The sequence below is a fragment of the Strongylocentrotus purpuratus genome, unplaced genomic scaffold (genome assembly GCF_000002235.5).
Source record: "Strongylocentrotus purpuratus isolate Spur 01 unplaced genomic scaffold, Spur_5.0 spur5_scaffold_20, whole genome shotgun sequence".
Taxonomy (NCBI): domain Eukaryota; kingdom Metazoa; phylum Echinodermata; class Echinoidea; order Camarodonta; family Strongylocentrotidae; genus Strongylocentrotus; species Strongylocentrotus purpuratus.
Genome location: NW_022145606.1, coordinates 13,636,203 through 13,648,342, shown reverse-complemented (window position 1 = coordinate 13,648,342; position 12,140 = coordinate 13,636,203). Strand labels below are relative to the sequence as shown.

General features: G+C 36.6%; 1 protein-coding gene across 1 annotated transcript; it reads right to left on the bottom strand.

Annotated features, from left to right (window-relative positions):
- Positions 1–7,766: 7,766 nt before the first annotated feature.
- On the bottom strand, positions 7,767–11,882 carry LOC115918897. Its single transcript, XM_030993676.1, has 3 exons — positions 11,813–11,882; positions 10,021–10,298; positions 7,767–8,064 (listed from the first exon to the last, which is right to left on the bottom strand). Exons 2-3 carry the CDS (start codon positions 10,266–10,268, stop codon positions 7,767–7,769), a joined length of 546 nt encoding a protein of 181 aa, XP_030849536.1. The 5' UTR covers positions 10,269–10,298; positions 11,813–11,882.
- Between the last annotated feature and the right edge of the window lie 258 nt (positions 11,883–12,140).

Genomic DNA, 12,140 nt, shown 5'->3' with positions numbered 1-12,140 from the left:
AGGTATCTGGAGGTGTTGTGGTCTAGTGAATAAGGTGCTTTATTATGAACCACAGGGTACGGGTTCAAATCCCTGCCACAGCACGAATATACTTTGGCAAGACACATATTTGCCACTCTCCACCTAGGTGTGTTACTTTGGTGCCCGGTAGGATGTGAACGTTGATGTGGCTGGATTGGCATGTGTGCTCTTGTAAAATGGGGCCTCACCATGATACTCCCCAGGGAGCAGAGCATGTGCGCTATCATGTGCGGATTAGCATTTGAATCCATTGACCGAGGTAATAGTGATTACAATGTTAAGCCCTTAGAAATGTTACTATTATTATTATCAATATTGTTAGTATTCTAAAAATTGTTATTATTATCAATATTATTATTATTATTATTGTAATGTTGTTCTTCATAAATTCAAGTGTCCTATTCCTTTCAGGTCAGTTAGATTTACATCTTATCACAGTGGAATGCTGTGGTTTCTGTATTTGTTTGGTTATGATATAATTTGATTCAATATTTCTCTAGGTTCCTGAAAAGCAGCCAAAGAAATTGACCCTTTATATTACTACGCAAAGAAATAAAAAAAGGAGAGCAGATTTAATTGTGTCAAGCATTTTCAAACTGTTCTAGCATTTTCCAACACACTCATACACTCATTTGTATAATGACAATAATGATATACCGGTATGTGGATTAAACTACAATGTAGTGCCTGCACAAAACATCGCCTCTATCTATTATTATTGAAAAGCTAATATTATGCTACTTTTTAGAAACCAAATTCATTTTTATCTGAAATAACTGATGAAAAAATTTATTTTCAGACCAGACTGACCGCTTGACCGCCCACTCGTTCATCAATATTCATTTAAATTGAATGTAATCTAATATATTTCAAGTTATTTCATATCAAGAATATATGACTGAAAATCTTTTTTAACACCCAGTACTTCTTGAATTGATTCTTCAAGTGTTGTTCATATCTGCCCAAATATTAAAGGAAACCAAAACCTTCATACTAAGTTACTTTTATAAATGTAATGCTTCCTGGGAGAAGTTTCAATTATTAAATATATTTGTGGCATTCCACCCAGTAAATAAGATCGATTGATCGATCTGTATCAATAAGGTCGATTGATCGACCTGTATTGAAAAAACACAAGTCAGAAAAAATCTTGGAACCAGCGGGATTTGAACCTGCCATCTACTGCTTGCCGGGCAGCGACTCTACCACCAGGCCATCACTGGTCCATGGCACAGTCACGATGAACTAGAAACTAGAAGCTTAGGTATTTGTTTCTAGTTCATCGTGACTGTGCCATGGACCAGTGATGGCCTGGTGGTAGAGTCGCTGCCCGGCAAGCAGTAGATGGCAGGTTCAAATCCCGCTGGTTCCAAGATTTTTTCTGACTTGTGTTTTTTCAATACAGGTCGATCAATCGACCTTATTGATACAGATCGATCAATCGATCTTATTTACTGGGTGGAATGCCACAAATATATTTAATAATTGAAACTTCTCCCAGGAAGCATTACATTTATAAAAGTTACTGTCCTATGGCGGGCTAATGAATATTAATGAGTCAGAATTAATCAGGAGAGCTTAGGTATTTGTTTCTAGTTCATCGTGACTGTGCCATGGACCAGTGATGGCCTGGTGGTAGAGTCGCTGCCCGGCAAGCAGTAGATGGCAGGTTCAAATCCCGCTGGTTCCAAGATTTTTTCTGACTTGTGTTTTTTCAATACAGGTCGATCAATCGACCTTATTGATACAGATCGATCAATCGATCTTATTTACTGGGTGGAATGCCACAAATATATTTAATAATTGAAACTTCTCCCAGGAAGCATTACATTTATAAAAGTTACTGTCCTATGGCGGGCTAATGAATATTAATGAGTCAGAATTAATCAGGAGAGCTTAGGTATTTGTTTCTAGTTCATCGTGACTGTGCCATGGACCAGTGATGGCCTGGTGGTAGAGTCGCTGCCCGGCAAGCAGTAGATGGCAGGTTCAAATCCCGCTGGTTCCAAGATTTTTTCTGACTTGTGTTTTTTCAATACAGGTCGATCAATCGACCTTATTGATACAGATCGATCAATCGATCTTATTTACTGGGTGGAATGCCACAAATATATTTAATAATTGAAACTTCTCCCAGGAAGCATTACATTTATAAAAGTTACTGTCCTATGGCGGGCTAATGAATATTAATGAGTCAGAATTAATCAGGAGAGCTTAGGTATTTGTTTCTAGTTCATCGTGACTGTGCCATGGACCAGTGATGGCCTGGTGGTAGAGTCGCTGCCCGGCAAGCAGTAGATGGCAGGTTCAAATCCCGCTGGTTCCAAGATTTTTTCTGACTTGTGTTTTTTCAATACAGGTCGATCAATCGACCTTATTGATACAGATCGATCAATCGATCTTATTTACTGGGTGGAATGCCACAAATATATTTAATAATTGAAACTTCTCCCAGGAAGCATTACATTTATAAAAGTTACTGTCCTATGGCGGGCTAATGAATATTAATGAGTCAGAATTAATCAGGAGAGCTTAGGTATTTGTTTCTAGTTCATCGTGACTGTGCCATGGACCAGTGATGGCCTGGTGGTAGAGTCGCTGCCCGGCAAGCAGTAGATGGCAGGTTCAAATCCCGCTGGTTCCAAGATTTTTTCTGACTTGTGTTTTTTCAATACAGGTCGATCAATCGACCTTATTGATACAGATCGATCAATCGATCTTATTTACTGGGTGGAATGCCACAAATATATTTAATAATTAAGTTACTTTTATTGTAAAGTTTAAGATATTTGAAAAATATCAGTGACAATTTGAACAAAATTGGGCAAGGAATAAGGAAGTAAGAGCTTTTTGAAATGACTAGTCACTAGAGGGCGGTATTCAATTTGATGACATCATCTGTGAACAACTCTCCATGCCTTTTGTACATCAAAATTTCATGTTTTTCCTTCTTTCCTGTGATTGAGATAATGTACTCCCCCGAAAGCAAGATATAGAATGCAAAATGATATTCTACTTCACATGTTATGAAGTCGGATCAAGAACACAAATAAATACGAAGAAAACAAACAAATTGTGAAATTTTATGTACAAAAGGCATGGAGAGTTGTTCACAGATGATGTCATCAAATTGAATATCGCCCTCTGGCTCTAGTGACTAGTCATTTCAAAAAGCTCTTACTTCCTTATTCCTTGCCCGATTTTGTTCAAATTTTCACTGATTTTATTCAAATCTTTTAAACTTTACAATAAAAGTAACTTAGTATGAAGGTTTTGGTTTCCTTTAAAGGTAAAGACCAGTATTGGAAACGCCCCAATTTCAAATAATGAAATGGAAGATCTTATTACTAATCATGTGAAAGATTATGTTTTGAGTAATACATGATGGTAACAATTTTGCCGGCCGAAACCGCCTACTAATTGATACATTTGGTAAATTAGTTTATCTATTGGATTGTGAGAGATAAAAACGCACATGTGCGTAGTCCCATATACATCTTTCTGTGTACAGTGCTTGTAACTTTATGAAGACTGAGCCAAATTTCTTATCATTTTGATGATTCCAGAACCTTGCAGTACATCTATGCTAGATGATCAACCTTTCTGATCGATTTCACAACGTTTCTTTCACAATGCAATCGCATGACCAGAACTGGTCTTTATCTTTAAAGTGTGGTATGTCTATGATTAAAGTAACAAGCAAATTTCTAGCATTTTACAAATTTATTAGTACTACCAGTCATGATTATCCATACTTATTAGATCCCATTTATTTGTAGTGAATTGTTCATATATATTATAATATGTGTATTGCATTTATCAGTATGATGTGGTGATCCTTTTTATCAGAAATATTGGGTTTGGATTATTGTTGTAATTGGGTTTTAGGGTTAGGTTTAGGGTTAAATAAGTTTTGAGCAGGGTTGAAGTTAGGAATTTTGGTCAGTATAGAAAATTGTTGATATGATGTGTAAGGTATATAATGTATATATATATATATATTTATATGAATAATTATCAAAACAATTGAGATAGAAATCATTGAGAGTCTTCATTATGACCGGTTTCAATTTCGAAAAAATTTAAATTTTGAAATTTTGAAATTTTGGGGAAAATTGAAACAGGTCATATGAAATAGTGAACCCTCAAGGAATTTCATTTCAATTGTTTTAAACTATTATTTGTATATTGCAGCTGTGATGAAGGATTTTCGAAAGTGAATAATATATATATGTATGTAATATGTGCGATTTGACAAATGCAAACAACTTTGGCAACTCTCTTGGAAATTAATGCACATTATTTTAGAAATGAATACGACAGAATAATGATGACCTAGGTCAATCAAAATTTGCCATAGATGTGCAAAGGTAAAAACTGTCGGTCAATCGAATCTAGTCTGGCCAAATCTACTGGCCCATCCCTACTGGCCCATGGATAAGGGGTTGGCGTTTTACTCCGGGCAAAGACACTTTTTCAATGGGAAGATAGCAATGGGAAACTTTGATAGAGCTACGAACCATTGTTATCTCATTTTCATTTATCACAATTATATATATATATATATATATATATATATAATTTACATACATATATCTAAATAATAATTAAAATAATTCAAATAAAAATGCTTGAGAACTCACTTCTTCACTATGAGAGGTTTCAATTGCTATGTAGAACTTTGATAGAGCTACGCACCATTATTCTCTCATTTTATGACGACATAAAATTGGAACTCTGAAGGATCTTCATTTCAATTGATTTAATCAATATATGTTTATTGCCGTGACGGAGGATCATCCGAATTCAATTATTTGTTCTATTTACATAAACATGTACATGTATATTCATGTCAAATATGTATCTTCTTTATATTATTCAGTGACAATTTATATTAAATGTACAAGTTTATGTTGGTGTTACATGAAGAGGAACTACAGAATAAATATATTGTAATCATATATTTGTTCTATAATTCTATTATATACTGTGAACTTAAGAGTTCTCGACAATTGTATGGTATGTACGTGGTAATTTCCTGTCCTGGGTGTCACCAAACAAAACAAAAAAGTGAGAAGAATTAACAAGAGACTGAGGTTGAGTTCTGGGAAGAGGTGAAAATTAATTTGTGAGCGTTATCATTGTTATCATGCAAGGGTGGAAGAACATCAGATAAAACATGTTCCCTGAAAAGTATGGCTCTTAATGCCTTCATATTCTAAATATGGCTTGTAACATCGTAAAAATCGGGACGGATTTTTACGCCACGTGTTCGTGTAGTCCCATATACATCCTTCTGTGTACAGTGCTTGTAACTTTACCAAGACTTGGCCAAATTTCTTATCATTTTGATGATTCTCAAACCTTGCCATACACACACACATACTTATATGCCAGATGATCAACCTTTTCTGATCGATTCCACACCGTTTCTTTCACAATGCAATCGCATAACAAGAACTCAACTTTATCTTTAAGGCTTGTTCAGATATGCCTCTGTACACTACTGCAGACAACAACAAAAACCGTCAGATTTTGTTAAAACATGTAAATGAATGGCAATTGCACACCACTTTAAGGTCCTACGCTTATTCGCTTAACTCAATTATAAGGAAACTGAAGCATATTACACTTAATACCATAATAAAAAGGGGCAGGCGGAAACGGTTTACCATTCTATATCTGCCTATTTGCAGGCAACATCAAATTCTGTAGAACTTTGCAGGAATTGTAAGTATGTCACATATGTCCTATCTGTGAAATTTAAACGTGAGCAGTGTCCTAATATTCAAATTATGCAAGGAAACCCGTTTACTTTCTAGACTTCACTTTCAGACACTGTCAGGTAATAACATACATAAAATGAGCTGTAAAGGATACATGAGCATTTGTCTGCATCAATAACAAACTTCTTGTAATGGACAGAATTAAACTGATTGAATCTTTCCTCAACTCAAGACGTACGACCATTCGGTACAATTAAGGGTCTGATAATCAGACTATTACTAAAAGGATTGCAATTACTAATATCGATTCGACAACTAATGGTCGTTATTTTCCCCCTCAAAGCCATCTTCAAGCCCTTTCGTTTTGAGTTAAGTTCTAAATTAGTATTATCTTTCAAATGCCGTAGGAATTTAACCTTTTTCATTTTTGGGGCCTGCAAATGGGACATAGTACCTTTAAGACAAAGAACTTTTGAAGTTATTTTAAATTCAGATGTCATACCTCACTCACACCACGGAGACCGACACCAGGAGGGGGTTTCACAAAGATCCTAAGTAGAACTTATCTCTAAGTTGGACTTAACAATTATGGAAAGCCATTAGCATCTTTGAAAATATTTTGTAAAAGTTATTTTGAAAGGCATTAATTGTTTATGCAAATCATTCATATTTTCTATCATCAAGGAGATTTCATGTTCTGGATGTGGAATTTATAACAAGTCTAAAATACTCGAATGTCTGCTTTTGAATATATTTCATTTTAAGACTCCAATGGCTGTCCATAATTTTTAAGTCCAACTTAGAGTTAAGTTCTACTTAGGATCTTTGTGAAACACCCCCAGGCCAGCAACAGACTGAACAACAACAAATTACAATACCCACGTTTCGTTTTTCTGTTTTTTCTCTTTTTATTTTCTTAAAGGCTGGAAAGCAGAAAAATACGAGATACAGGTCGGTGAATGTCTGAATAAGATCTGATGTTCATGAATGAAAGTGACGAATTCTTTAAAGCTGTAATAGGAATTCTAAATTAACAAATGGGCACACTGATGAATCGTACAATTACATTAAACAAATATGTTTGTGTGTCTGTAAAGAAGCACTGTTAAGAGTTGTTTTTTCTTCAAAGCGCAGTGGATTATAAATTTGTAGTAGCTGCGCTAACAAATTGATATAATTATTATTATTATCATACAAAATGCCTACAATATCATTTTCATTTTTTTCAAAATGGATGACGTGGATGGCCTTTGAACAACAAAATCATAATTAGTTTCGGTACAACCCGAAGGAAAAAATGCTAGGTGAACCTGGGGCTTCGAGGAAAATGTGATTAAATGGAGTACACATGACTTTCATAAGAATTGCAGAGTTTCCTCACAACTCGCCAATCACGTTTATTTCAATGAATATTTAAATCGAATGTTGTAATTCTGTATTGCACCGTTCATGCAGGAAGAAGAGCGATTTAATAATAAATAATTAACAAAGCCTGTATATAATGGCATAGCAGAGTGAAATTTATACTCAATATATTTTGTGTATGCATTGGCAATTGCTTGTTATTTTCATTTTCATTCCTTAATGATATCACATTTTATTATTTTCAAAGAATATGAAAGAATGGAAAATACAAGTACTCGGTGCCAATTTGAGAAAGAAAAGCCGATATTCATTTAAGACCGTTAGAAACCTCTGGAGGGTGTTTCACAAAGATCCTAGTAAGTCGAACTAAACTCTAAGTTGGACTTAAAAGTTATGGAGAGCCATTTGTAGCCTCAAAATAAGATATATTCAAATGCGAAAATTCAAGTATTTTAGACTTTTTATAAATTCCATACCAAGAACATGAAATCTTCTTGAAAATAGAAAATATGAATGATTGAATCAACTATGCCCTTTAAAATAACTTTTACAAAATATTTTCAAAGATGCTAACGGCTTTCCATAAATGTTAAGTCCAACTTAGAGATAACTTCAACAAAGGTTTTTGTGAAAGACCCCCAACTGGACAGCTTGTTAAATGCACAGTGTTTCAAAAGCTTCGATCAGCGCGCACAGGCGATCGCAGTTGATGCGACAGGCGTCGACCCCGCAAATGAAGCGCCGCTTCTTCGGGTACCAATACCAGGAACTGTAGGAGTACTGGAAAGCCGGAGTGGTGGAGCGGATCTCGAGGTATCCCACCGGGTTGGAAGAGTCCGTCAGCCCGGTCGTACCGGTCCAGATGTTCGAGTAGTCCTGGTTGTCAGAGGTGATGAAGTCGCCGTTGGATACTTTGCAAACTCCCAGCCAAGCGCTCGAACCATCGTTGGCACTGATAATGATAATGATGATAATAATAATAATGATGATAATAATGATAATAATAATTATACTCCTACTACTACTACTACTAATAATAATAATTGATGCTGAAATTTATTACAAAAGCTGGTGACCCTGAATTTCTGGTTCCTGTCTTATCCACCAACTGAACATAATGATGTGGACAAATTGATAATAATAATAGCTACGTTTATATTGCGCACCCACTCACCCCTGGGGATGCACAAGCCATTCAAGGACTATACGTTCCTACCAGATACCCTTGTACTACACCTGGAGGGTGGCAAATGTAGACTGATGTCTTGTCAAAGGTCACTGTCACGACAGGACTCTGCCCGCGTACCATTGTCATTCACAACGCGATAGCTCAGTCGGTAGAGCAGTGGTCTCGTAATCCAGTGTCCCGGGTTCGAAACCAAGTCGATGCGCTAGTGCCCTTTGGTAAGGCATTCATCCTCATTACCAGGCCCCTCGAAGAGGACCTAAAGCCGTCCGGTTGCTTACTTACAAGCAGTTATGCTTTCTTAGCAGTCAGGTAAAATAACCACCACATTGATACCTCTATACGGCGGTTTTAGAGATTTCAGTTCACTTGGTTCAATTTTATTTCACAAAAGGGCGATTAATCCACTTTGCGTGTTTGTTTAATTTCCGCAATCAAATAAAACACGAATAACATGCATAGTTTTATTCAAGTTCCAAATACGGCGGATAGCCTATTTCAGCTGTATTTAACAGCTGTATGGCAAACTTCTGGTCCTTCATATACAAAATAATCCTCTCACGAAAAATGATTATTACGACTACTATTTTGACTTGCAAAATGGTTTTGAAAAATTATGATATGTTTATGTATTTGATATGTTTATGTTTTCGATTTTTGTTTTTAATAATCTTCTGACTGCCAAGAAAGTATGTGTATGTTTGTATTAGTAAGCAACCAGGGGGCCGACGGGCTTTAAGTCCTCTCCGAGGGACTTGGTAATGAAGATTAATGCCTTACCAAAGGGCATTAGCGCATCGACTTGCTTTCGAACCAGGTACCTTCCCGTTACGAAACCATGCACTGCTCTACCACTGAGCCATCGCGTCTCATACATGTATTTGATATGTTCAATTATTTGATTGTACTCTCATACCCCCAAAGGGTCGTAAGAGTCAGTACAACCATCTCATGACAACCCATCAACTCAAAATACTTTAAAATAACCTTATAGACTGCTTTTAAAGATCATCGTAGAAGCATGCGGGTATCATAATTATATCAATTTGTTGTATATATCAAAGCTCCTCTGTAGTAAAATGTTATTTTACAACTATTTTTTGTTGGTCTAGACTCTAGAGACACTGAAATTACCTACAGAATGAGGACATTTTTTGACACGAGGGAAGGGTATTTGGACAGAGAGAGGGTGAGAGAGGGAGAGAGGAGAGAGAGAGAGAGAGAGGGTGAGAGAGAGAGAGAGAGAGAGAGAGAGAGAGAGAGGGAGATCATTGGTAGTGTTTCACAAAGATCCTAAGTCGAACTTACCTCTAAGTTGGACTTAAACATTATGGAGAGCAATCTGTAGCCTTTAAAAACAATATATTCAAAAGCAAAAATTCAAATATTTCATACCCTTTTTCATAAATTCCCCATTAAAAACATAAAATCTCGATTTAAAATTTTTTAAATATGAATGATTTGAATCAACATTTTATGCTTTCAAAATAACTTTTACAAAATATTTTCACAGATGCTAACGGCTTTCCATAATTGTTAAGTCCAACTTAGGGTCTTTGTGAAACATCCCCCTGGTTTGATTTCTGCTTTGACTCGGAGAAAGTGATATGAGGGAAGGGTACTTTAATATAGAGTGATAGAAATAGAGAGATATAGATAAAGAGAGAGAGAGAGAGATAGTGAATGAGTGAGAGAGAGAGAGAGAGAGAGAGAGAGACTCACTCCAATTCGGTGTGGGCAGCGGTCAGTTCATTCTCATTTTCGGGGTAGAACAGCGTCGAGTGTTTCCAGTAGCAGAACCACCTTGCGTACTGCCAGCTGTACCATCTCCGTACGTACAGGAGACACTTGCCGCTGTCCGGGTGAAGATGGAACCAGTCCTTGGCGCATGCTACTACTTCGTTGTCCGTAGCATCAACGAGCACGGCGGCGAGACACAGCAGAACGAGCACCGGGAGAATGGTCCGCATGGTGATGATGGTGAGGGGTGTGCCGGGTATCTATATGCAAATGAATGGATAACCTGCGGTTAGCACATCGTCGCAGTTACAGTAGTGGTACAAGAATATTATTGTTGTAAATATGAAGCTTAACAAAGCCAGACCAAAGGTTGCCAAAGAAACTGTTCAAAAACACAATAGAAAAGAAGCAAATTATTGAATAGTTGAGAAAATATCTGATTTCTTTTAATAACATTGTACGTCAATTATATTTGTTCTCACAACTTTATTTTTATGTTGGAATGTAAATAAACACCTCATTATAGGCACACGCACACACACACACACACACACACACACACACACACACACACACACAAAAGTAGTGGTACCCCCCCCCCCCGCCGCCCTTTAAAAAAAAAATCATGTCCCCTCCCTAGTTAATCTTACCCAGATGCACATGATACAGTAGAAAAAGAATGCATGAGCCCCAAGTCTCTATAAAGCCTCCCCCGTCCCCTCCCTCACCGTCGCTAGGTGAGAAACATCCATGAATTCGAATAAGTAAAAAGCCCTAGATTTAATTTGGTGTATGGAGTATTTTGCTAATAGAAATGTATCCAGGTAATACGCAATAACTTTTAATAGGTTACAAAATGTTTGATCCAGCGATAATTGAATAAATAATAAAAAATGATAAAATACTAATAAATAACAATAATCGTAATAGCATTCATAATCATAGCACTTAATACTGGTCTTCGAGGACTTTATTCCTACCGGGTATCCATTTACATGACCTGAATGGAGAGTGGTAAATGTAGATTAATGTTTTTGCCAAATGACGTTAGTGACGGTCTGTGATTCGAACCCTCAACCCTTGGATTGAGATTCAAGTGAATGAACCACTATACCACAACACCTCCATAAGACATACAATGCTGTTAACTCTTATCCTGCCACAGGGCTATCCCCATTGTGCCAAGCCACAAATCCCCCCAGTGCCAGGTTAATTGTGAGATAATCGGATTAACGCGATGGTACTATCAATAGCGCGTGTAAAACACTAGGCACAGTACAATGGGCATGAACAATAACTGCTATTACGAATGCTGCATTTCACGCAAGAAACAGCAGATCGGTAGCTTGATCGCACATACAAAGCACTGTAACAATAGCGTGCATGCATGCATATGGCAGGATATGAGTTAATAGGGCTAATCCAAATGTTATCACCGTATAGGCGTATACCAACAATATAGAATTGACATTCATTTCTATCATCATGATAATATATACAAAGATAAAAAGATGGACTATAATAACAGATCACAATAAACTACCTATAAATTGACAATTATTATTACCCCAGCAAGTGCCAGGTAGAGAGTGACAAATAATGTCGATTAATAATGCCTTACCACAAGACGTTAGGGCAATACTGGGATTCGAACCCTCAAAATGTTTTTGTATTGAGGGTCAAGTGATTGAACCACTGTTCAATGACATCTCTAGTATTGAAATTGCCAATGGCTTAAATTCTAAACAGGCCTATACACAATACAATGTCTTACCAATCAGTGAAGATTTAAAGAAGAGTCCGGTCCAGTCGTTTCTGCAGAACTCTTGAACCGCTGCCCGAGGTGCAAGAATGTAAAGGAATTAAATGCTGGGGGTATTTATATATTATTTGGGGGTACAAAATTGGTTAAAAGGTGGGGGTCGATTTGTATAACTTTAATACGCAGGTTTAACAAAAACAGAACCATCTGGTAATTAATCTATATATTGTGTTTTAGAGGAATTTATCGGAGTGGAAGTAGTCAAGATAATATTGAGTTGTGCCAGGTGGTCGTATTTAATGAAAACTTGCCATAATTAATAACGACGGACACATGAATG

Coding starts and splice junctions, on each gene's coding strand:
- LOC115918897 (XM_030993676.1), bottom strand. CDS start 10,268: ATGCGGACCATTCTCCCGGTGCTCGTTCTGCTGTGTCTCGCCGCCGTG. Junction 8,065..10,020: donor GCTGCCCACACCGAATTGGA/GTGAGTCTCTCT, acceptor TATCATTATCAG/TGCCAACGATGGTTCGAGCG.